The sequence below is a fragment of the Ochotona curzoniae genome, unplaced genomic scaffold (genome assembly GCF_017591425.1).
Source record: "Ochotona curzoniae isolate NIBS_2020 unplaced genomic scaffold, NIBS_Ocur_1.0 contig_883, whole genome shotgun sequence".
Classification (NCBI taxonomy): domain Eukaryota; kingdom Metazoa; phylum Chordata; class Mammalia; order Lagomorpha; family Ochotonidae; genus Ochotona; species Ochotona curzoniae.
In genome coordinates, this window is record NW_024466599.1 from 21,793,372 (window position 1) to 21,820,156 (window position 26,785).

General features: G+C 51.3%; 1 protein-coding gene across 2 annotated transcripts in view; it reads right to left on the minus strand.

The window, feature by feature from the left end:
- Positions 1-26,785, minus strand: part of GALNT14 (polypeptide N-acetylgalactosaminyltransferase 14) — a 195,019-nt gene that overhangs the window by 24,755 nt on the left and 143,479 nt on the right. For both annotated transcript variants that reach the window (XR_005885162.1, XM_040993022.1), the window contains exons 3-9: positions 21,664-21,762; positions 14,472-14,539; positions 12,568-12,633; positions 12,302-12,423; positions 4,382-4,469; positions 3,234-3,318; positions 1,859-1,962 (exon numbers count right to left, since the gene is read on the minus strand). Coding sequence is in view for 1 of the 2 variants with exons in the window: in XM_040993022.1 (XP_040848956.1) it covers positions 1,859-1,962; positions 3,234-3,318; positions 4,382-4,469; positions 12,302-12,423; positions 12,568-12,633; positions 14,472-14,539; positions 21,664-21,762 (632 nt within the window). In the remaining variant the exon portion in view is untranslated. The remainder of the gene's footprint in view (positions 1-1,858; positions 1,963-3,233; positions 3,319-4,381; positions 4,470-12,301; positions 12,424-12,567; positions 12,634-14,471; positions 14,540-21,663; positions 21,763-26,785) is intronic.

Consider the following 26,785-nt stretch of genomic DNA (forward strand, 5'->3'; position numbering starts at 1 on the left):
TTTTTTATGTTTTTACTTTTTACTGGTTGAACTCTATTCAGTAGAGCAGTAAGCCGTGGTCTGTAATGTTACCTCAAAAATGAAAGAAAAATAGAAAAAGAGAGTGGGTGAATGATAGAAGCAACGTTGCATTCTTAGAATTGCTTCTGTGGACTATGTTGAATCTGTTCTCTCTGTATTACTTTACATCACATTAACATGAGAATTCTGTTGTAGTAACTATCACACATTTACAGTGACCCTGAGCAGCTAATGTATTCATAAATTTCTTGAAGCAGTTTGTTAAACACACACACACACGCACACACGCATGCACGCAAAGCACATTATCACAAAAATATTCTCAACCAGTGCCCATGTTGAGCTGTGGAATGGTGAATGCATTGATCTGGGAAGAGACTAGATGACTGCTGTCCATTAAATTGCTGCACTGAGGCTCCATCAGCCACCTGCCAGGGGTGCGGTGACATCGGCTCTGTCCAACAAGACAGCACTCCTTGCTCCATGGAGAATGTGAGGGTTTACCTAGCTTGAATCCACCTGGGCAGGTGCAGGCAGGTGTGGTCTTGAACCCCACACTAATGATCTCCTGTCATGTTCCATGAGGCCCTGGTGGATGGGCTCCTGGGGCCGGGTTTCTGTTTAGTTTACTGAGCTTCCAGTCTGGTCCCCACAGGGCAGGACTTTTCTGATGGATTTTTCTACAGGGCCCGGTTTGGATGAACAGATGCTATGGTTGGGACAGAAGCAGTAGATGTCCAGGAAATAATTCTTAGTGATTGATGAAGAAAGCCATAAAGCATGTTAAAGCAGGAATGGGAGAAAATGCTGATGGCACCCATGCTGGGGATCACAGCTGAATGCCTATAGGAGCCCCAGGGGTCACTGAGCTGGCCCAATCACAGTGCAGGGAGCCCACATTGTACACCCTCCCGGGTGCCCAGGGAGGGGAAGGCAGGGACTATGGGATGCTCCCTCTTAGTCTACCACCATCTATTCATTCCAGAGTGCCACTAAGGGCACTACACATGCTGAGCTCTGAGGACAAAGCAGACTACTCTCCCTGCCCTGGCACAGTCTACATGCTGTGGCTTTCTGAGGTCCAACCTGTTGCCTGTAAACTCAGTCCAAGCACCCCACAGAGGGCCAAGATTTTGCACACTCATCTCAACAGACTGCAAGGCCAGTACAAGGAGGTTGCCATCCCAAAAATGACACTGTTCCCCTGAAAAGGAGATGGCAAGTGTCACTTAATGCCACTGGCTTTCCAACATTTCCTAAACCCCAGGCCTGCAGCACAGTGGCCAGGCTCAGCATCCACCTGCTGGCATGGAGGTGACCCTGTAATGAGCCCTTTCCCTCAACAAGTTCTTGTTCCACTGGAAGACAAGGGCAGGGTTACGGTTAGGTTTTCCACAGCAGTTAACACAGACAGCTCATTAACTCAGGATCAACAGTCCTCCTCACAGCCACCTGAGGATATTAGTGGATATAACACACACCATTGACCTTCCTCAGTCTCTCTTTGCAGTCTTCTTCCAGATCCAGATTCCAAAGTTCAAGGTTTGATCACACCAAGCGACCCAGGTTTGGAGTTCCTACTTGGTCTTCCTAGCAGATCTATGTCCCTCTGGTCCTAACAATCTGTTTGGGCACAAAACTCCCCAGGACCTCAGTCTCCATGCAGCTCCATGCTGACACTGCCTTGCTAACAACGGTTGCTTGGGCACCCCACTCAGCCTTGCCGCAAAGGAGTGATTTACTCACCCCCTCCCTGGCACCTGCGACTTTGCAGCTCTTCCCCATTGGGGCCAATGACACAGAGATTCCCATGAGGATGCATGAGACGGGGACTCACCGAAGTTCTCTCCACCCCAGATGTCCATGTCTACATCATATTTCCCCAGGTAATCGAACCAGGCTTTGTCGATCACGAAGAGCCCTCCAGCTATGACTGGGGTCCTGTGTGTTTGGGAGCAAGGAAGGGAGGGATTCACTTACGGAAGATGATCACTCTCAAACCGCTCTGCCCCAAAGCCCAGACCTCAGGGTCACTGCCTTCCTGTTCCTGTCCTCTTCAGAGGGGCCAGCACATTTCCCAGTGACCTAAAGTAAAACTCTGCTCCAGGAATTTTCAATGCATTATGAACCTGACCTTGCAGATGGGCAAACTTGCTCCTCATCACCACAGATGCTAGAACTCACTCAGGACCTGCTTGGACGGCCTGCAGGGTTTCCCCAGCTCCTGTCCTGGGGAACACTAGCTTGTGCCCTGGGTCTCACCCCATTCCCTTTGGGTCTCCATCTGACTTAAGGGACTTCAACCAAAAACGATGGCGCATGTTCCACAGAGCAGGCACAGATGCAGGGCAGGGCAGTCACAGGGCGAAGGTTGCCCAGGTCAACGGCCTTCCCTGCAGTTCTTCAGGTGCTTCCAATCCTCTTGCCATTCCCCTCCCCTTGTCACCACCACAATAACATTCTCTCCTGAGGAAAGAAGTATTTTAGCTTGGAGATTCCCAAGGGACCTGTGATGCTCTCTCCAGTTTGAGACACAATATCAAGGCCGTTCTCTCTTGATTAAGGGTCCCTATGTTCTCTATGCTACACTAAACCTCAGCTGAAACTAGAACTAGGTCACAGCCTGCCACCACCTACAATGGGACACAATGGGACCTTAACTACAGAGTGTGGATGAGGACAAGGCCATCCATGGCATGGCAGTCCACAGCTCACACTACACATACATTCTTACACATTGGAGATAGGATGGCTTAATGGGACAGCAGTGGCCCCATGCTTTCATATCAGCACCCAGTGACAGCACTAACAACCTCCCCTCCACCTCTCTGAACTGAACTCTGACAGCCTAGACTCAGGAGCTCCTGGTCCCCAAAGACCATTGCCTCCCCCACCAGAGTGCTTAAAGGGACCCTCTTGGACTGTAGCATTAGCAGAAAGCAGAAGAGCATCACAGCGTGTGTGACAGCCAACGACACTGGGTGCTTATTCTGCAGCTCAGGTTTCCACCAGGCCCCCAACCTCTTAGGTAAAAGTCTCCAGGAGGACAGAAACTGCTAAAGATCAGGGCAGGAGTGAAGGTGACCTGGCACGAGGCTCTGTTCACCTCTTCCCAATCTGTGAAGCAGCTGATGTGCCTATTCCCCATGAAGCAGCAAGGGCAAAATGATGCACTTGCTCACCGCCCCCTTACTCTGGCCCCTCCTACTTACCGAATGGGCTCGGTAGGGTCCAGGCGCCGAGCCTTCTGCTCTGGGGAGAGCTGCTCCCATTGGAAGTGGAGGCTCCAGTCAAACCCTGAAATATAGCAGCCTGGGTGATGTGCTCTCTCAAAGTACCTGGGAAGCTTGCCCATGCTGCACCTTTTCCAAAAGTTCAGGGATGTACCGGGTCCTGGGAAAGCTGGTGTCCTAGGACAGCAAGGAGGTCCTGCTGGGCTGACAGCTGCTGCCTCTCTATTGGGTGGCCTCAGGAAATGAAGGACAGAGAGACCCTGGCAGAACTGATGGGCAGTTATGGAATGTGATCCTTGGCCTTGAACCCTAGGAAGGTGTAAGCAGGAAGTTTGGGAAAGGTCTCCAGCTTACTTAAATCTCTCAGGGCCCGGGGTTAACACTGGGCCCTGGACAGAGAGCTATGGCAGGTCTCCATGAGGAGGGGGTGATATGATAGAAGATCTCCATGGGAGGTAGCAGAGCCCAAGGGGTCCCACATACCTGGGAAACCCTTACAGTCTCTGGTCTTGGTAAGCCATGTCTAGAGCTGGAGGTCTGGGGATACCCCCTTAACCACAGTCCCAGTGGTAAGGGCCAAGTTGGAGTATATTACACAACAGGTGTGCGATTTGATGTGGGCATCTCCACCAGAGCCAAGGATTTTGCAAAAGTTCAGATCTCCTCAACCCTCAGGCCTAAGAACCTTAACTTGGCTGTTGATGCTGGTCAATACTGAAGCCTTGGCCATGTAAGAGTCATATGCTTTAAACATCAGTTCCTAATGTGTGATCCAAACACAGCATGCTACTGCTGACCCCTCCTTTTAGGGGTATGTCACCGACCTCATGAGTGTTGAGCTAATGCAGCCAGGCAAGCCCTCCAACCTTCTCCTAAATGTCAGTTACAGCCCTAGATCTTTTCCATCACTCCTAAATGACACCCAATCCCAGAGAAGCTTAGAACCTTCTGGAGCCAGGCAGAGAGACGTGCATGAGGATGGGCAGCTTCCCCCACGGAAAACACAGGACCAGATTATCAGAAAAACCACTCAAGAGAATTTCCCTCGCCCCCCACCCTAGTTGCAGCAATGACTAAGAGGAAGAAAGGCCTTCCTGGGAAGAAGAGAAGGCATGAGCTCTACTCACCCCCTCGGAGCTCCGAGGCCGACTCGATGTAGTTGAAGGTATCCAGGTTGATGATGTCGATCACGGGGCATACGACACGTGTGTAGTCCTGTATGTAAAACAGCAGGTGCTGGCTCAGTGTGCATGGGGAATCTGGTAGTGCCAGAGATGGGCTTTGTGGCAATGACTGGTCACTTTCCCCCTTTGGCTCTTCATTCTATTGAACAAGGAGCCGTGACAGTTGGGACATCTCAGGTTTAAATGTATGTGATGCTGTGGAGTCTTTCCTGGGTGGCTGGAGGTGCCTGAGCACGGACTGTGGGGAAACTGGCAGAGGCTGGTGGCTGGACCAAGGGAAGAGAACCAAGGGAGGAAAGGGAGGCAGATGTCAGTGAGGCTCCACAAGGCCAAGCAGTTAGCTGGAAAGGTGACCCCAGGCTGCAGTCTCGGGCAGCACCCCACCCCAACAGTGGGGCTTTCTGAGCTCATTCCACACCCACAGCTTCTGCTAGCAACTCTGGAGAGCTCTAACGGGTGGACAGATGCACCTGTGCCTCCAGCCCAACCAACATCCATCCTCGCTTCCAACTTGGGATCCAATACGGCACCACCCACCCCCACATGGCATTTCACTCGGCATTCTCAAGGGTGGCTCCAACAGCTTCTCCCCATACACATTCCTTCTTTATTTCTGTTAACAGCTCGCCACATACCCTCCCCCCGCCACACACATAGAGAGACAAAACTAAGTTTCAACATTAATCTTAGAAGCTTCATTCTGCCCATCAACTGGATCTAGCTCTGTGGTCTCTAAGATGTCCTGCTTGAATTCACCTGCATTTCCTGCCCTTTCTCATACTTGGGGCATGGCATTGGACCCCTAAACTCCACTCCACCCCACTCTCTTCCCACTTTGTCCTACATGGAGCTGTCACACCTCTTTCCCATGTGCAAAATGACCCTGCCACTCAAGAGCTGAAAACTGAAACTGCCTCTAAGATAACAAACAAACTCCTTGGCATGACATCCCAAATATTCAAAAACAGCCTCACTTCCACCTAGGAGTGAGAACATGCAGTGTCTGTCCCAGCAGGATAGCCGTCACTGTAGGCCTGATGGGGAGGCAGAAGGCAGGCAGAGGGAGCCCGGATAACAGGTCCCAGAATAGTAAGGATGGATGAATGACGCCTCATGTTCTGTGGCTCACATGGTAGGCTGCATAGGCTTTCCAATACTCTATTATATATTCCAACACAGCGAGAGGATTTTGAATGCTTCCAAATACAAAGACTTGAAAAATGCTTGAGATGATGGATGTGCTAATTGTCCTGACTTGATCATTACACATTGTATACATGTATTGAAAGCTCGCACAATGCCCATGAATATGCACAATCACCATGTGCTGATGAAAAAAAAAACCAGCCTGAAAGAGGACCGCATACAGCTTTCCTCACCACTTGCTGCTCCCCCAAACCACACTAGCTCAAACCACAAAAATCACCCAGGGAACATTTTTCAAAATATGTAAACTGAAGTCTCCAGTTCTCAGGGACCAGGACAATGCACATACCATTTGCTTTTTTAAAATTTCCCAACCTTGCGTGAGCACCTCTGTACCAGGCAGAAAAACTGGCTGCCCACAGCACCGTAAATGAAATGGGTGGACACCCAGACACTTGTGGTGAGCTGGCTACAGGTCCAGCAGCCCAGGGGGCCCTCAGGGCACTGGCAGCCAGAAGGCATGGCTCTTCCTTCAGTTCTTTGCACCAACCAGCCACCCACCCATCAGCTGTATCAGTGGGAATCTCTCTGCTCTCTTTGAAGTCATTCCATTACCAGGTTCTATCTTTCCCCCCTGGATGAGGCTGTCTTCTTATTTGAAGCTCCAGATTCACCGAGTGCCGATTTTAAGTACACAGACTTAATGTGGCCCTCTGCCTCCCACGTGCAATTCATTCTGACAGCAAGACGCGTCTCTGAAAACCAACCAAGCCACAAGGAAAGCAATGCTCATTTCCAAGGCATGGCTCTTGCCACCGAAGCATCACAGCTTTCTTTTGCTGTCACACTGCACCTGCCCAGCTGTCACAGCTCCTCTGGGGGTCTTCCCAGGTTGCTGACATGGGGTGTCTGTTGACACACAATGCACACTAGTGTGCGTGTGCACACGCACATGCTCACAGGGATGCTCTCATTGCTTCTGCTTTGCCTAGGAAACCAGAGGTCTTTTCTTTGGAGAGAATTACAGAGGATTACAGTCTTTGCCAAGCTGGGAGCATCTGCAGTGGTACCAGGTCCTCCTGTGGATCTCTGCAATAAAAGGTGATCTTGCCCAAAGATGCTCAGCCCCTTGTCAAGCTGCTGGGAGGCAAGCTGAGTCCTTGGAATGCCTAAAAGAGTATCCTTGCTGACCTGGGTGCCTTGGCTTATACCTGAGAGGCTATGCGGAGTCAACTCAACTTGACCTCTGGAGGGGCATGAGGGTCCATGAGGGTAGTCAGCTGTGGCCATGTGACCAGCTTCGAATAACAAGGTGTGGGCAAGCCTTCGTGTTGGTGACACCCTCAGTGTGTTGCCACACACCCTTGCTTAGCAATAACAGACTACTGAGAGGACTGCACCAGAATCTGGGGATTTCTGTCCTTTCCTCTAGTCCTGCTACAGTTCAAAGGTGGCATCTGCACAGCTGGAGCCACAGATACCAGACAAGCAAGGGCTGTTTGGGGTTAAGAGCTGTGTGCTAGCTTGACCTTGAACGGGATCTGTGGGAGAGTTTATACATGAGCCATCAAAGCCAAGACACAGCCTCTTTGAGGGATCTGGGGGGTCAGTTTCTGTCCCACAACCCCAACCCCATCCAGAGCCTGCTGGGTAGCAGGTGTTCCATCAGCACTGGCTAAAATAGGACATCTGTTTAACTCCCTCTGAGGACACTGTATTGGCATTGGTGATGAGAAGGCTAGTTAACTGCAGGTGAGCTGGAGGCTCAAGGATTGAGAGACTCCCAGTGAAACAGAAGATCCATTAAAAGTCCCTGCTGCAGGTCCCACAACATGCATCTTTGCAGCTAAGGGCCACACTGAGGCTCAACTAGCAGCAAGTAGAGTCCCAGCAGATCCTGGACTCCACCCCCTTTTTCCCACCTTCCTCAATTCCAAGCTTGTACTCTCCCTAGCCCAGCCTTTACTAGGAGCCACAACAGAGATTGCAGGTGCCAGCCAAAGGCTGTCAATCATCCCTGCCATCCCACCTCTAGTTTTTCCAACAAATCATTCATGCCATCAAAACCACACTAGGAGTGGGCCAACCCAAAACTTCTGGGGAAGCTCCCTTGGGTCATCCACCACCCAGGATTCCTGACAACCTATTATGCTTTAGGAATAAGAACTCACAGTTGAGGAAGGTGACAGCAGCGGAGTAGGTAACTCCAATGCAGATGCAGACAGCTTCTAAGCTGGCCTGGAGGGAGGGCTGTGGAGGGGGGAGTCCTCAAGGAAGTGACATTGAGACAGGGACACATTGGCGGGACACCTGGATTCCCAGTTTGGTCCTGCCATCTTCAACATGAGTGATCCAGACTTGATCTTGACGAAAAGGCTGAGCAGTGACAACATGTGTGATCTTAAACCAATACGTGTCCATTGGACTGTTTCTTCATCCAGAAGGTGAAGACAGATGATTATACACAAAACAATCTGCCTTTACAAAAACATTCACTTTACTTGAAAGGCAGAGACAAAGGAGGATGGAGGTAGAGAGAGACATATCGCTCTTCCCCAGTGTTGGTTCACTCCCCAGACGGCTGTAAAGGCCAGGTTTGGGCTAAGCTCAAGTCGGGAGCTCAGAGCTCCACTTGGATCTCATACATGGGTGGCAGGGGCTTGTGTACTTGGGACATCTTCCAATGCCTTTTCAGGCACATCAGCAATGAGGTTGTTTAGAGGTGGAAAAGCCAAGACTTGAACGAGAACTCTGATGTGGGAAGCCACAGTGCCTGCCCCAGGTCTGCCTTCTGAACAGGGCTTTTATGGGGAACAAGGGGGACAGTATGTAAGGAGGCATTGCAGATCATGTAAGCTATTCTTCCTATAAACTTACTGAAAGCTGCAGTGATCAAGATTTCCAAAAATCTTTTTCTTACTAGAGAAATTCACAGATTACGAGGAAGGAAAAAAAAAAGAGAGAGAGAGAGACCTATGTTTAAAAAAAAATAATTCAGTGCTTGTCTCAAGTAGCATCAGGTAATTGAGGGAAGAGAATTGGGGCAGCTTTCAATGGGGAACACACCAGCTGAGGACAGCTCATGACAGCTCCAGCCAGCCTCTTTCTTATCTTTTTCTATTTTTGAAAAACCCCAAATTCCAATTACAGCTTAACATTTCCATTTCTACTTGCAAGATCACATCATGCTCAACTTGGGGGACAAGACACATGCAATGACATGCAGAAACACGGGCTGACACGTGCCCCCACACTCCCAGAGGCATGTGTGCGTGAGCCACCTTTCCACGTCGGCTCAGACTTAGGGGTCTCCCTCCTAGCCTCCACAGTCCAGTGAGGGGCAGAGCCACACCCAGCTCTGGGGCATGTCTGGCTCATCTCTTTTTGCTATGAAATCTTGGACTCACACAGTGGTGAGTACCAGGGAGGGAAGCTTGGGAGGCTGAGCCCCATCTTGGGGCCAAATGACTCTAAGTAGAGCTCCCCCCAAGGGAGGCAGACAGGTGTGGGCAGCCTCACGCTGGGGCACCAAGGTTTCACCTGCCACGCAGGTCAGGGAAGCTGTGGCTACAGAAAAGGCTGTCTTCTTAAAGGCTCCTGGGCTGGGAAGGGCTCTGCAGGTTCATGCAAGTTGTCCAAAGAGATCATGACTTGCTCAACACATCTCCCAGGATTCAAGTCTAGCTGGGGATTCCAGTAGTACAGAGACATTACTAAGGGGATCCAGCAACACTAGCAGTTAAGGTATACACCAAAGAATACAAAGCAGGTCCTCAAACTACAACCTGTATGAAAGTGTCTGCAATAAGACACCACACTAGTAAAAAAACAACAGCATGTAGAGACAACCCAAATGCCCATCCATGGAAGAATAGATAAAGCACATGGGAATATTACTTGGCCAAGAAAACGAATCCTGGTACTTGCTATCATGTGGATGAAGCTAAAAACATACATCAAGTGAAAGAAGCCAGAGTCAAAGGATCATGTGTTGGATGGCTCCATTACTATAAAACATACAGAAGAGGCAAATCCGTAGGGTCAGAGCAAATGTGTGGCTGTCAGGGGCGGGGAAAGAGAGGGAATGAAGGGTGACCACTACACGTGTGGGCTTTCCTTTGGGGGAGAAGAAATGCTACCCAAGGAGATCGTGGCAAGAGTTACACAGCCCTGGGAAGGTATGAAAATCTTTGCATTGCGCACTTCCACATGGTTAAAATGGTAAGTCCTGTTGAATGGATTTTACAATACACATAGAGTCAGCTCAGGAGCAAGGGTCCTGGGGCAGTCCACTGCTCTGCTGGCTGCCCCCAAAGAGGCCAGGCACAGCTCTGGGTGGCTGGTGGCTAGGACCAGGTTGGAGTCCTGACCACACCCTAGCCTGGTAGTCCCCAACATCAGATGAGAAACTGGTACATGAACTTCAGCTCCTGGGGCCCTGGCCAGGTAGGGGGCTAGGCAGGGGCAGGAGGTCCCTGTGAGGTAGGGCAGGAAGAGGAGTGTGCCTGAGACCATGACCTTCCCTCCTTGCTTGGAGAAGAACTCCTGCCAATCAGTGTACAAAGCCACACACCTGCTGTTGTGGGCCAAGGGCAAATGAGCCTAGAATCATGGCTTGGGAAATGTCTAGGCAGGATCTTAAGGAAACAAAGCAGAATACAAAGTTATGTTAACCACAGACTGATTACAACTGTGAAAAAGGCACCCTTGGCAATGAAAAAGAGCTGTAACAGCAAGACATGTGAACAGAGGTTGAGTTCCCTTGGCAGTAATCTGGGCAATTAGTTTTCATTGCACTCTTGCGTGTCTTCCTAAATGTCTGCGCCGGCCTTGTCTCCATGGCCAGGGACTTCTGTGGCGGAGAAGGGATAGGCCGCTTTCTCTGTCCCCTGCTCCTTTGCCAAAAGGTTTACCATCACAAACTTTCCTGGCCCCAGTAAGCAGCGAACGCCTTACCTCTGCCATAGGAAATATCTAAAAACAAGAACCACGACCTCCAACGCCACTTCTCTCTGCGCATCAAAGAACTCCAGCTCCTTCTGCCTTGCCTCTAATTCTGCCTCCCTCGCCTTCTGCTACTGTTGGGCCTCGGCCCTCCAGCTTCTCTTCATCCCCAGGCACAGTGGTGGCAGTATAGGCTGCAGGGCAGAGCCCACAGCTCACATGCATGGATGCACAGAGCTGCCCAAATGTGTTCCCCGTTCCTTTCTCCCAGAGACTCCTCATGAGCAGACTTTCCATGCCGCTTCTCCCTGAACTCGCCTCCTGAACACCCCTTCCCTGTGGGTCACAGGCAGATGGGCACAGGGCCGGTGCTACATGGGCTCTGGTGGGCTGGCTAAGTGGTAGGTTAAGTTCTCAAGGGCTGCCTCCTTCAGCAGGGTTCTTTTCCAATCCCGGTACTGCTCAAATTAGATGTTCAATGTGTGTCCATGAATTACCGCAGGGGCAGGGAAGGAGCCTGCTTCCCTCCCAACTCCCCACTTTATCACCTCCCCAGTGCAGTTGGCCTCCTTTCCAAGCACTAAGCACCTACTCTTCATCAAGTAGGAGGCTACAAAAGAGCCATGAGTATCCCTGCGTGGATTTTATAGGAATGGGGGGTGGGACACACAGAACCAAACCTAGAAAATGGGGAGTGTCCAGGCAGTAGCTACCAACAGGAGTGATCCCAGCTGGTGGTGCAGTCAGGAAAGCCTTCCTGAGGAGGTGAGACTTGGGAGATTGCCCTGAAGAGGAGGGAGTGGGTTTGTGAGGACGAGGAAATGCCGTCAAGGGCAAATGCACCTGGTCAGAGTCAGGGGCAAGGGGCAGCCAGCTTTGTCAGGATGCTAGGCTGGGCAGGGGCATGGGGCCTGAGCACCTTAGGAGAATGCGTAGGGTGCAGTCTCCTTGCTAAGTAAAGCCCCTCCCCTGACGCCAGGCAGATTCCCTACCCACCACCCTCTGCACAACCTCACCGAGAAGGTAAATAGTGCCAAGTTGGTGAGCTGCCCTATCTCAGGTGAAATGGTCCCCAGTGGGATGATACATCTCAGCCCCTGCGTGAGCATGCTATAAGCCCACAGGTACTTGCTTGCTGCCCCAAGATGCTGCGTGAGGAGCACCTGGTTCCCTTCCATGCTGCGTACACAGTTCAGTTTTCTAATGCTCCTAAGCTGTCACCTGATACAGGCAGGAATCAGGAAGCAACTGGGAGAGTGAACAGGAAACATGCTCAGCTTCTGAAGGTGCTACCATAGTGACATTAAGGGTGCTGGCCCAGGAATTCCAACTAACAACTCTCAGACCAAGTTCCAGAATTCTCTGGAGACTTTGCTCAGAAATGTTAAAAATACTTGCCTCCTACTTCCTAGATAGGCCTTGGAATAACAGCTCCAGAAATAACAGCCCAATGAAGACACGCATGAGGGTCTCATTTCTGGAACCTTCTGTGGTCTGGTAAAAACATACCTGAGCAGTTTCTCACTTGTCACTTGTAGGCCCCTCCCACCCCCTGTGGGTGACAGATTCAACAGGTAGCTCCTGGCCCTGCCCCATGACCTTGGAATTGTCTCCCCACTTTAGCTCTCTCATCTGCAAAACAGGCCCAGGCATCCATCCCACCAATCTGTACCCAGCACCTAGGGAACACCTGTAAAGTAAGGAGCTCCAGTGAATTGGGGGAAGCAGGTGGCGGGGGTCAGGCATCCTGCTCTGTTCCTTGGCCTCACTCACCTCCTTGATCCTGTGCAACAGGGGCTGCAGCCAGTCCCTGTTCACCTCACAGTGGCTGTCCAGGAAAGTTAGGGTAGTCCCCTGGGCGATATCAGCACCCCGAATCCGGGACCGGACTAGACCTGCAGGCAGGTGCACATAATGGAGCAGGTCACACTCCAGCAAGCCCCCCACCCAACTGCCTTCCCCCTACAAACATATGCATGGCATATCCTGACCCCTCCCCCCACTTACATCTGAGCGCCTGCCCAGCAGCCCAGACCCACCTTGCCTCTCATTGTTGCGTAAGCATTTCACCTTGGGCAACTTGACCAGCTGGCTGCAGTCCTCAGCTGTGGAGACACAAGATTAAAACTTAATGAGTTTTAGGCAGCCTGCTCAGGTTTCCATTCCAAGTCCAACTACAGAGCCAGGGTCTCATGCACAGGTGCTCTTGGGCAGTGCAAGGGACAGTGGATCACTGCTGTCCTCACACATGGCTGTCCCCATCAAACAGAATGGCCCCAACTGGGCCCTTCAGCGCAATGGGGCCATATCCAGTGGGAACTGCATATTGCTTGAAATCATTCTGGTTGGAAACCTTGGTGAGGCTCCTGGGGATGTTTCTCCTCAGCTATAGGTCACTAAAAGCAGGAGACTAGGGTCCAGTTCCCTTTGGCGGTCTGGCACAGCTGTGGGAGCTCTGGGAGCTTGGGAGGTGGGGAACCGATCAGGCAGACTTGGGATTTTCTTCGTGGACTGTTCTGCCCAGGATGCTTTTCACTATACAGGGCAGGGTTGGCCTCCTCACTGTGAAGCACCATGTCAGGGAGGGTGAGAATGCCAGCTGGGCACCTGTCCTGAATGTCCCTGGGCTTGTTGTTGTGGCATCAGTTCCTGGATTCATCAGGTCCCTGGCTTGGGACTCGACACTTTGGGCCTTATTTCATTTTCACTTTCAGTCTGTGAACCTTGGCTTGATTTTGGACTTTCAAGAGTAGCAGGAGAAATGTAGGCAGGCTTCCTTGGGTTAGCACTGTTCTAAGTTGTTCTTAGATATGTTAACACACTTAATCCTTTCCTCAGTCCAATCCACTGTTAGCACCTCCATTTTGCAGACAAGGAACCAGACCAGTGATTGGCTTGAGGCATGCAGCTAGGATATATGCTTCAAGCACAAGACGGGAACCTCAGCAGACTGGATCCTAAGTCCACACTCCAAACCATCGGGCTTCTCAGCTTTAATAGGAGTCTAGTAGCCGGCCCTTCTGCCTTGGTGCCTGGCTACCGCAGCAAGGCTAGCATCTCCCTACTTCCAAGTGTTTCTTCATGGGGGAAGAGAGAGCGGTTTATCGATCCTGGAACCGGGAGTTGGATTTCACTCCCTCGGGCCTCATGTATAACACACATTGCAAAACTCCCCTGAGTTCTAGAAGTTGCACATTAGGTACAAGTGCAGAGTGGCTCCCTGTGCCCGGCTCCCAGAAATTGTGCTAGTGGGAAGGGTCTCCAGGCCCTCAAGATTCTGTGCTGCCCATAGCGGTCACCCTGTTTCCCAAGTATGTCACCAGGGGAGGCAGTTCTGCCTAGGAGCTACACTTGGGCTCAGGATGTGTGGGCACCACCTACACTTGGAACTTCAACAACGCTGCTTTAATTACTGTGCCTTCTAACCCCAAAACATGGATGTCTACAGACCTCCCTATGCTTCCCCCGGGAAAGAGGATTTGAGGTGTGAGTTTGGCTGGCACCAGGCACTTTGCTAGGACAACCAGAAGAACGTGAGGCAGGAAATGGAGATGAGCAGTGTGTTCAAGGGCTGGAAGCTGCTCACTGTGTCATGGCCACATGGGAAATTCCCAAGACAAGGCCTGCACAGATTTCTCAGGGACAAAGACAAATTAGTCTCAGTTCAGGCCAACAGGTTAACATGGCTGGAGAATCAAGAATGTCTATGGATGGGGTTGTTTCTGGGCTTCGGGTCCCAGCATTGACCTGTCCAAGGTGTGGTGTCCCTTTTCAGCAGTAACACTTGTGCAGTCTTACATGTATGTACACACACTCACATATACAATGTCTACAGGCACACACATGCATGTATAGGCATGTGCAAATACCCACAACATTCCCAGGTGTATAGGCTACCATGCAGACACCTGCACCTTCGGAGCCAGTGAGAGATGTTACTCACGGTCATTGCTGAAGTCATCCACGAGAATGATCTCCTGGATCAGGTGCAGAGGGGTGCGGTTCAATATGCTGACGGAAGGAAAGAGAGGTGAGACATAATGACTTCCTGCAGCAAAATACACATACCAATCTGAGGTTCAAATACACCTGATTCTATTCAACTTGGAGCCACTCGAGAGGGCTGGTCCAGTCATGCTCCTTCTCCGGGAGCCAGTGCAGAGGGGGTTATGTCTTGTCCATTTGGGAAATGGTGCCTCCGTCCACTCAGCCACCCAGATACCCAAGGGATCCCTTCAACACTTTCTCCATCTCCCAGAAACCCCAAATCAACTCAGCAAGCAAGATCAGCTGATTCCATCTGAAAGGGTTACTCCCATCATTCTTCACCTTTCACCTCTCTTCCATCTGGCTCTGAACTCGGATAGATCTGGGATTTGGACCTTGGGCAGTCAGGCTCCTGAGTCCATGTTGTAAGCACCCAGGCTCCTCTGTGTTTCCATGAGATCAGCAGAGTGACTCGAGTCAGACCCTGCCTCAGTGCCGCAGTTTCCTGGCCCTGGCCCGCTTCCATGTGGCCTCCAGGGTGTGCATCCTGACCCCCAGATCTGATGGTGTGACTCTCCCCACTAACTCTCCTCATATGGACAAACATTGTGAATGCTCTGGATGCTTCTGCCATGAGGAGGAGACCCACCTCTGCCACCGCCTCCCATGCCTCTGCCTCCCTCACAAAACCTTCCCTGCTCCTGCATGCCATGCCAACGAGGACCAGACTCCAGCAGTATTCCATCTCCTGATGATGCATTGCTTCCTCCTCTAGCTCCCCCAGCAGCTGGTCTCCTGGACTTCCTCCACTTTGATCACGTACTGACCCAGCTCCAGTGTCTACTGTCCCCTCCAGATGGTAGCATCTGGGGCCAAAACCTTGTTAAGTGACTCTTCAGTCAGGTTCAACACAGAACTTGGTCTGGAGTCATTTCCTGGAGGGCTGCATGGGACACACCTGCTGTGGATATGTAGTAATGAACAAGGATGAAGTGTGTTCTGCCCCCAGCTACCAACTACCAGCTGTGCAGGCTCAGGCAAGTTACTTCACTGCTCTGGGCAGCAATCTAACCTCATCTACAAAGTGCAGCTAACAATTTTTTACCCACTTTCCAGGGCTGTAAGAGAATAAAAGGAGGAAATGCACCCAATGCAGTTAGCATAACACTTGGCAGTGAGTATGGCTATTTTGTGCCTCATCAGTGATTTTACTTTTGAACTGAACTGCACTGAAGCCAGGCACTCTGCCTATGCTGTGGATCCCTGGTCAAGGGACACAACTGAGCTTCAAGGTTGATTCAGGCTCTCAGGTCTTACGGCAATGACCAAATCTCACTCTTGGAAACACTCTCAAACTCCACAGCGGCTCAGAAACATTTCTGGGGCATTCAGGCCACCTTGAACCTTGATTACGTGGGAGAGAATGTTCAGAAGGGGTGCAGGTGGAGGCAGTGGGAGAGAGGTGCAGGGGTCAGCCTGGAGCGTCCACTGTCTCCTGAACTCTTTCCAAGCAGCTTGAAGACTCTCCTAGAAGGGCACTTTGCCTGGAGATGCCTTTATTTATGAAGCCTTAATTCTCACCATGGCAACTAGTGTAAGGTGGAGAGGAATCCCAGCCAAGAGCCCTGAGCCACTGTCACTGCCTGTGGGGACCAGGGGGACAAAAAAGGCACAGAGGCTGCAGCATTCCACCAGAGAGAGGTGGAAGGTGAAGGCGCACGCATCTGTCCCAAAGAAAACGGTGAACTCATCCACCAGCCCTCCAATCAGTGAGGGCGGGGAAGCCAGCAGCAGGAGAGAGGGGAAGCCTGTGGGAAGAATAACCTCTAATGAGGTTTGATTACGCTGGAGCTTCTGCATTCGATCCCCCCTTAAATCCCCGCCGGCTCTTTGAAATTCAAGAGTTCTCTTCTGTGAACATCAAAAGGTAAATCGTGCGCAGCTCTGTGTGCTGACTGAACTGAGATGATTAGCGAATAAAAAATGTCCACGATTTAAAACAGAAAGAAAGAAAGCGGGGGGCGGGGGGGGGAATCGTCAGCAGTACGTGCTAATTAGACCATTTCCTGGTAACACCTGGCTTGTTTGCGCTCCTCTCATCAGAACAATTGAAGCGATGGCAGGGGCTCCTCAACAGGGGCTTGGGGCTAGGAGTGCACAGGGCGGCTGGGAGTGCACAAGGCGGCTGGGAGTGCACAGGGCGGCTGGGAGTGTACAGGGAGGCTGGGCGGGCACAGGGTGGCTGGGAGGGAAAGGGACTGGGCCAGGGCAGGCATCTACCGAGCCCTTCCTTCTGCACATCCTGTCTCAGTCCCATCATCTCTGCCTGGCTGCTCCCCCTGTTCTACTGGAATACCCCTCTGCCCTCCCCACCCAACCCCAGCACAGCACCCTGCCCCTTGCATAGGGAATGTACTTCTTTGCCTCCTCCTCTCTTCCAGCTGCCCCAAACCTTTCCATACTGGGCTTCACCTGGAAGTAGGCACTTGCTTCACTGGCATAGACGTGCCACACTCTGCCTAGAATCATGTGACATCTGAGTCTCCCATACAAAGCTCACCTCCTTGCCAGGCGGGCAGCTGCACCTGCTCCTGCTGACACGACTGTCCTCCGTCTGTTATGTCCCTGCTGCCCTCTGCCTGTGGGGTCCACACGGAGTTCCCAGAGAGGCAGCAGAGGCTGGCAGGCCCCCCACCATGCAAGCACTGTGAAATCCTGAGAGAGGCTTTGCTCTGCTCCCAGCTTCCCTGTCCTTCTGTAATTACATTTCCCTTGTAAAAGCGAGCGATATTAATACTTGACCTACTTTGCGGGCTTTTGTGCGGCTGAAATGAGGAAATGTATCTGAAATTGCTTCGTGAACTCCACGGTGTTATAGGCAGGGCTGGTTTTATCAAATGCTCCATAAACACCAGCTGAATGAAGACCTGAGGCCACCTGACAGCTGACTGCTGTTGTTCTGGAGTGCAACTGATCACCCTGGGCTCAAGTACGGTATCTGGGTAGCTGCCTTGTGCCACCTGGGAGGGCTTTGGGGAGAACGCAGCCTTTGATGCTCTGCCTTCCTCAGCTATGTGAAAGGAGTTTGGCACCATACCTGGCACACAGCAGCTACTCTCTGGCCATGGGAACAGGTCATTCATGGAGGCTCATAATAGCAACAGGCAGGCCTTACAGCTATGTTTCTCAACTTGTGGTCCCTGAGTTAGCAGCCTCACCACCACCTGGGGATTTGTTTGAGACACAAATAATTGGGCTTGATGCAGACTTGCTGAACTGGAGTCGCTCGAGAAGGGGCGTAAAAAATCACATACAGGCCCAGCGCAATAGCCTAGTGGCTAAAGTCCTTGCCTTGAATGCACCAGGATCCCACATGGATGACAGTTCTAATCCCAGAGGCTCCGCTTCCCATTCAGCTCCTTGCTTGTGGCCTGGGAAAGTAGTCAAGGAAGGTCCAAAGCCTTGGGACCCTGCATCCATGTGGAAGACCTAGAAGAAGCTCCTGACTTCTGGCTTCAGATCAGATCAGCTCTAGCCGTTGCGGCCACTTGGGGAGTGAACCATCAAACAGAAGATCTTCCTCTCTGTTTTTCCTTCTCTCTGTATATATTTGCCTTTCCAATAAAAACAAATAACTCATGGGGGAAAAAAAAGAAACCATGCACAACAAACCCTCAGGAGGAGGCTGCTCCAGCTGGAGGGTGGTACCTTAGATGCTGCCATAAGTCAGGGATGAAGGCTACTGGGCACAGCTGTGTAAGCACCTTGTGTGCCAGACACTGCTCTAAACATCTCCTTGGGCATGTCAGAAAATTCTTAATGGTAACTTCTGCTTTGAAGTAAGCTGAGGGAGGGATGTCCGTGCCTGCCTGTTCATGTTCACAGCTCCTGTGAAGCAGGACACGAGGCACCTGCTCTCCTGGCTAAGAGGTGTGGCCCTTCATGGCACCATGGTGCTGTGGCCGTACAGAGTGCACAGGCCCCAGGGATGGTCCCTCCACTAGGCTGGTGGACAGTGGGGCTCTGGTTGCAACCCAGGAAGTCAGGAAGACTCCAGGGTCTGGCTCCTCTGCTTCCCAGCCTCCTTTCCCTCCACACATTTCTCCTTGCCCAATTCAGGCTGAGGCTCATGCTGACACAACAGGAGACCAGAGTTCTGTGGCCCATAGCACATGCTCATGGGAAGTTAGCATCTTAGCATGCTGAGCAAGTGGCATTATCACTGTGGACAGATGGAGGAGCAGCAGAAGGAGAAGGTTATCAGAAGGTAGCAGCTGAGAACACAAACTCAGCGTGGGACATACCCGGGTTAACCTAGGAGTTCTGCCATAATAGTTTAATGCCCCCAGAATGCCTGCCACCTTTCCAAGAAGAAGGTTTTTGGAAGAAAAATGATAGAATTCAAAGCACAAAAGGTGCCTTTTATCCCTGTTTCTGCAGACGCGGTTGATCTGCTGCCCAAGGTCACAGGATCAGGAAGTGGCAGGGCAGGGCCTGAACTTGGGTTCCAAGTGCAGTATTGGATGCAGCCACTAGCCTCCCCTCCAGAGCCGTGGAGATGAGGGCTTACTCTGGGTTAGACACACCTCTCGGTCCCTTCGCTGAATGAATCCTTGGCTAGCCTGTCTCAAAGTACCATTAGCATCCCCACAACCCTGGTCAGAAACTGAGCCATAACTTTCTTCCTGTTATTGATTCTGTTTTATGGCTTTTCATTTAAGAGGATGTATAGTAACTGTATAGTAGGGACTATCATATCCAGATGTGAGGATACAGTACAGTATGCATCTCTACTTCCAAATCCAGAGATGGACTCCCAATGAAACTGGTAAATATTCTTGACAATAGGATACTGGACTCTGCCATTGTCTGTACTCACAATGTCAGGATACACAAATAACAGAATGATGGGCTTAAGACTGCTTATGAAGGACTATTATTGTAATAATACAGGGAAAATCAGTGCGAAGGAGGGGTAAGGGAAATCCCAGAGCCTATGGAATTGTATAATAAAACTAAATAAACAGAGTCATGGGGAAGTTAGGCAACAGAAGCATCAGATCAAAGGGAACTCACTAAAGAGTGCAAACAAGGGAGACACAGTACGGGCAGCAGAGGTGATGAGCAGACCCGATGGCTCAGTGTGTGCATGCCTGTGCATGTGTGAACACATGTGTGTGTTTGTGCTCAGACTAAAGGTGCCTGCTGTCTCAGAACTTCTTTGAGGGATCACAAGAGGCCAGCCTGACATGTTGAGGAGCCCATCTCAAGCATGAACAGTCTCTTCACAGAAACATCTGCCAGACATGCAGATGCGCCATGGGGAGGAGCACCCAGGAACAGGGAAGGCAAGGGCTGCCATTTTTTTTTTTTGTCTTCATAAGCCTGCCCTGGTGTTCAGGCAGATGGTGATGGCCTGAGCCCTCAGAACCACATACCTGCTCTGCCATGTGCCTGTTCAGCCCAGAAACTCTGTCCTCCCCTTGTAGAGGGGATTGAGTAGAGCAGAATCTTGCCTTCCACCACACCCTTGCTAGCTTACAAATCAACAAGTCCTTTATTCATCTGCAGCAAGACCCAGGGTGACACCTGACAGCAGTTTGGCACATGTGCTTGCCAAGGGCTGCTGCTTTGTTGGGAAGGCCAACTTGGATCAGGCAACCTGCAGGGTGGATGTAGAAGCCAGGACAGGCTGACAGCTGGTGGAAGGAGCCAGCTCACCAGGTGCCAAGGACATCAGAGCCTCATGCTTGGACAGGTGGCAGTAAGCTGACAACTGTGGGTCTGGGCAGGTGCCTGTGTTTCTCAGAGCAGTGCTAGCCCTGCACAGTGGACTGGCAGCATTAGTGCCACAAGGAGCTGAGGATCTCAGCAACCCTCATGCTATACTTACTTCTTAGCACCTGGAGCTTTCTACCACCCTGGCTATGCAGGGACAAAGAGGCAGAGGGGAAAGCAGAGCTGGTGTGAAGGAAACGACAGGAGTGTGACCAGGCTTGGTATACTCACTTTGGCCCATTGAGCCAACTTTTTGTCTCTGGTGTGATGTGGCCAAGCAGATCAGGATGGACACTAAGAAGCCCCAGCTGGGGGACAAGGAGTGTACTGAGGTTCCTTCCCTTGGAGCCAGGTTCTGGCTCTGTGAGAGGGTATGACTTTGTGTACACCTGGCCCCAACACCTTCCCTGGGATGCTCATTGGCACTGGGCTTGCCCTCTACCTACACAATCTACTAGAAGAGAGGGGCGTAAGGTCAGAGGCGCGAAGAGTTAACATCTGGCTTTTCTATCATTAGCCATGTGGCTGCATGATTTAATGACTATCGAGTCTGGATTTCCTTAGCTGTAATGTGAGCATGGCAATGACCAGCCATGCAGGGGGGATTCAAGGACTGCTGGCTGCCCCACTGCCATGCATAGTGTGGATTCTGCTGAGCACATGATGAGGGCAGGGCTGGTGTGGGCACAGGGCAAGGAAGGGACACAGCATGGGCAGAAAACAACCAAGATGACCAGGGCCTTTGCTGGAAGGCTGGGGCAGGGGGGACGTGGAATTCTCGGCTGAATCACTACATCCTAGAGGCAGTTCTGGTGGCAGGTGACTTGTGTGAATTAAAAATCCTATGCATGTCACAAGCCACACAGCAGGGTATATGGTCCAGACCAAGTGCTGAGGATGGGCAAGTGTTAGTGACCATGCTAGACTGTGGGAGCTTTATGTTATTGTCACTTGTGGTTGGAGTGGGAGGCTGTGCAGGGGAAGGGGCTGGGCTGGGCTGGGCTGCAACACAGGCCCGAGTTCAAATCCCAGCCTCGTGCTGCCATGGGTCCCTGTCACCTGTGATTAGTAACACTCAGGGGCAGTTGAGCAGTGGTGGAGGGCAGGTGCTCAGGGATTGTCCTCTCTTCACACTCTGTGAACTTGTGGAAGTTCTTGCATGCCCTGGTCTCTTTCTTCCTCCCTATAAAATGGGGGTAAGAACTCTCTCCCAGGAGTGCAACAGGTGGCCAAGCAGACATATGTGTTGTGCTTAGCAGTGGACAGCATGAGATAGGAGAGCCTGATGTTCCACTGGCCAGTCCCAGAGCTTGGTAAGTGCAGTATTTGCCAAGCACTTGGATGAGGCCCTCCCCAGAATGCTGCCTTACCTGCGGATGGTTCTGAGCAGTGTGGAGCGGGCCTCATTGTGGAAGGTGATGATGATGCTGGTGGGTGGAAGATCCTTGCAATACATTAGCAGTCTGCATCTGCGGGGAGGAAAGGCGGAAGGCAGTAAGACCTGGGCAAAGCAGAACACATCTGCAAGGCTGGCCCCGTGGCCATCTTGGCGGTTACCAGTATGGACATACGCTTAGCACTGGGTAATTACCCAGTCTCTCTGACCCTCAGAGGGTCAGGGGAGCACCATGGATGACTGAAGCTGAATGCTCCCCTGCCACCTTCCCTGGGCAGAGCTTGGACTTGCAGTTGACACACAGAACATGAATAAAGTATTTCTTGCCTGCCTGCATGAGTGCAAAGTGGCTTCTGTGAGCGCATAAACCCAACTTCGTGCCTTGGGCTATGCTCTCTAGTCCATACCTTTCCAGGCCCCTCTGTCCATGCTATGGGTCCATAGAAGATCCCAGCCTGCAGAGGCCTTGCCAGGTCCTGAGACAACAGCTCAAGAGTGCCATGTCACACTGATCCTTGGCCCCTGGTGCATGTGTGTGCACGCATGCACACACACACACACACACACACACACACACACACACACACACACACCCCTCCAAAGGGGTGAGAGCCAGAATGCACCCATGTAGGCAGTGGAAATCCTGTCTTGAAAAACCATTCATTTCCACCATGTCCAGGATCATTTTGCATGACAATTACATCTGGGGTAATTTCAATTTAATACCTCGCTGCAAGTGAAAATTGTAGCCTGCAGCCCCCAAATTACTATAATAATGGAAATAAACCCGCCTAGTGATGCTGGTGCTTCGGAGGGCGATGGCTGGGTAAATGCTTCCTCCTGTTCCTCGCAGTTTTACAGCTTGTCCTATTATGCGGGGGTGAGAGGGGGAGGCATTAAAGAGGAGGTAAATAATAGATGTTGGGGAGGGGGTGTAAATGCTTGCTCTTTTTATTTTCCTCCATTTCTTTCCAGGTTTGGAGCTTTTAATTTGGGGTCCAGTGACCCAGTGATAGGATTCAAGGGGGTTGTGAATTACTGGGGGACTGTGCAATCAGTTTCTCCCCCTGGGAAGACAGCTCACAGCTGTCACTCCATCCTCCAGGTAGTCTATAGCCCAAAGCACTTGAGGCCTCAGACCCAGGCCTAGGGGCCTGGCAATCCTCCCTGCAACATTTTTTTCCCCAGGAGGAGACATCCAGGAGCGCTCAGATCAGAAGCTACAAGGTACGGAAGGTGGGGGAGATGGTGGACAAGACTCACGGGCCTGTCCCCTGCATCTCACAGAGCCACCACCAGTTCCCTCCTGACCTCCTTCTGTGGCCCCAGATCAGGTGGTCTTTCCTCCTCCTCCTGATTACCACATAGGCTGCTTGCCCAGTATTGGCTGCCACGGAGTACTACCAGCTCTTCCTGTGGCTCAGAGCCTCCCACATGGCTCCTGATGCACATAGTCCAAGACATTGTCACCAGCTTTGCGACCCATCATCACCAGTCATGTGTTGCAGCGACTCAGCTAGTGCTCGTGCAGTCACTTCTGTATGAAGCAATGACCTTCCTCCTTTTCCACTTGAGGAGCTCCTTCACGTCCCTCAAAACCCACAGCAAACACCCTTCTGCTTGGAGGCTGGTGCTCTGCCCTTGGTTCTCCTGTGACTGTGTCCAGATCTCTTTTCTAACATTTCCTCATGAGAAGGTTTCCCCGACTTGGCGGCAAGATGCCTCAGGAAAGGTCCTATAGCTTTGTCCATCTCCTCTGTCCTAGGTCAGGATTTAAGCATAATAGATACTCACATAAAAGTAGTAAGAGAGTCAGGTAAACATTTCCAGGGCAGCCAGAGGCTTAACCTGTCTTATTCCTAAGGAGTATGGCAGCCACCCTCCCAACACTCCGAATGACTAATCATCATGTCTTCTGCAGTTGCCTCCCTCACTGACTCAGGACAGATTACATTCCTGACGACACTTAGAAGAGTCTGACTTCCCCACAAAGTACTGCAGGCTCCTCCTGGGACACCTGGAGGGAAGCCAGCCGCCATGCTGTGAGGATGCTCAAACAGCACTGTGGAAACACATCTCTATGGACAGGAATGGCAATCATCAGACCACAGCTGGTACCAAGCTGCCAGCCACAGAAATGAGACAGAGCTGAAGGCAGTCAAAGTGGGGCTGCCCAGAAGGTACCACTGCCAGGATACCTCTAAAGCTAACTTTCTTTCCTACCTCATGGGAGACATTGGGACCCCAAAACCTAGCTCACTTAGAGAGTTTCCGTCAGGGCCACTGTTCTGCATTGCAAGGTGTCAGCTGGGAAGGCCAGTGCGTATAGAGACATAGCAGTATGTGCGCACACACACACACACACACACACACACACACACACACACACACACACACACATACAGTGTGCACAGGGGCACAGCTGTGCCTGCAGTGTGCAGGAGGCTTCATGGAGAGGTGGGGCTAGATTTCCTGGGTGAGGCAGAGTCAGGAAGAGAGGCAGAACAGGTATGGAAGGCCACAGGGGCCTTCTAGGAGCATTCTGGACACCACCTATCAGTCTGAGATCTGGGGAATAAAGCTACTTGAAAAACAGTATCAGGGTTGCTGGCCATCAGCCCACATGTGTGGGTAAATCTGCCTGTCAGCAGGAGCCAGGTCTGGAACAGGACTTCAGCAGCAGGTGGTTCGGCCCTGTGTCTGCAGCAGATGAGAGGCAAGGAGTACCCAGAGGAGGAAGGGGTCAGAGGATGTGGCATCCGCATGAGTGAAAGGAACATAGGCCCTGGGACGCTGTGTGCCCTTGGGCAAGTGGTTTATCTCAGTGTTGCCACCTGTCAAATACCCACCTCCCAAGCTAGTGCAGCTGCAGACAATGTACACAGGGCACACAGGGTTTAACAGAAGCTAAGCAAAATGGCAGGTAGAGTCATCATCACAACTGGAGAACACTTGCATCCTAGAAGCACAAGCTCACAGTGTAGAGAAGGAAGGAACCTTAGAGATGACCTAATTCAGCCCCCTGTCCTGGGCAGGCATGGGTTGCTTTGCTCTCTGACCTTAGAGCCCCTCCAGCTCCCTGTGCTGGGCAGGAAGTGATCAGCTCCTCCAGCAGGCACAAGCCTAGGGTAGGCAGACCACAGGGAACTGGGGAGCAGGAGTGCCACACACCAAACAGGTTCACAGGACTCCATGGAGTCTTCCCCCACCTTCCATGCAGTTTAGAAAGCTGGGACCCACTCCTTGCCTCAACGGACTCTTCCAACACCTGTGAGAACTGCCACTCTACAGAGAAGGTAAACTGTGGCACGCATCAGAGTATCCCTTAGTTTGAGAGCTTGGCAGTGATTTCCCTGCTATAAGCCTTAATCCTTGGGGTGTGTGCTACTGGCAATATCCACCTTGTGGCATGTGTTTCAAATACTGCTTATGGTGTAGCACACAGCATCTAACACATTTTTCATTTCATTCAAAAGACAGAGAAACAGAGAGATAGTTCACCTGCTGGTTCACTCCCCAAATGCCTGTAACAGTGAGGGATGGGCCAGGCCAAAGCCAGGAGTCTAAAACTCCATCTGGTCTCTCCGACATGGTGCCATGGGTGCTAAGCAGCTGAGCTGTCACCTGCTGCCTCTCCAGATGCCCATGTTCATGATGCTGGACTGGAAACAGAGCCAGGCCCTCCCCAGAGCCATCTCCCCCCTGTGCTGAGGGCCTGCCTACTCTGCATCTCACGGATTTAATACAATAACTTTATGAGGGAGTCTCTGTCTTATGGATTTATTAACAAGGAGCATGAGGACAGAGGTGCCGGGAGGCTAAGTAGCTCACCCCAGCTAGCAGGGGGGTTTGAGTCTAGTCACACTGGCCACTCATGGTGCCAGCATGTTGCAGCTGTCACACTTATGTCTCCTGTGCCCATGCACATCAAATGCACCCAGGTGCCCACACTCCAATTGCCACCCCAAGAAGTAGCTTCTCCCAAGAGCCAGAAACCAGCTGTTATTAATCAGTGCCATGGAGGGAGCCTATGGAGCCGGAGGGGATACTGCTGGCTGTGCCTCCACAGGAACACCCCGTGGGGCTCCTACAAGCTGCCCATTAAAGCCAAAGAGGGTGGGGGCTCAAGCAACCTCCACAAGGCTTTGGGGGTAGCCAGGCCAAGGATTCACAGACATTGTTTCAGAACAGAGAACTACACTGACCCAAACAGGAATTGGGTTTTCCTTCCAATCTCTGCAGTTCCAAAGCATATGGTGGATGTCAGACCCAGGCAGATGAGTGGACGGCTTTGTCTTCCTGCCACATTCCACCGCTTCAAACTTCAAGGCCAGAAAGGCAAAAAGAACTTGGGCCTAAGTAACAGAAAGTGAGAGTGGGACTAACTTCCTGGAGCACACGCAGCAGAAAGTGGCAGTCTGTGGATCCTGTATGCAGGTGCACCTCCTTCCCCTTCTCTGTTGCTCACTCCCGCCACCCCATCAGCCCAGAGGAGACTTCAGGGACAGCCTCATCATCTGCCTGCCAGCTCCTTCACCACCAGCACCGCCCAAACCAACCATGTGTGAGCAAGAATGGAAAAGAATGGAAAAGCTCTTGACCCAGAATGCCAGGTCTTTCAGGACAGGGGCCAGTGAGCTTGCTATTGGTTTTTAGAATTATAGATTTTGGTTTTGGAACTGTATGAGGTAAGAAGTCTCCACTCAGTTAGGAGAAAAAGCGAGATAAGCCAGCCAATGAGCAAACAAAAAGCACGCAATGCCACAGCTGTGGCTGGCCCCTGGGTTGAAGATCAACACTTCAGAAGAGAAAAAAAGCAATTTAAAAAGCATGACCACTGTAAAGTCAGAAATTTCTTTTAATCTCATTTCATGGACAATCCCGGCACACTGGAAGGCATGAAATTTTTATTTCATGTCAATTTCACTGGGATTTCACATGCAGATTAATCTATCCAGACACATAAACATGTATTGCTCCCAATTCTTGCCTCAACTGCCACCCCCAGTTAGCATTTACAGAAACCTTGCATCTCATAAAGACACTTAAAATAACACTGAGATTTTGAATTGCTGAACACATTATTAAATTCCAGA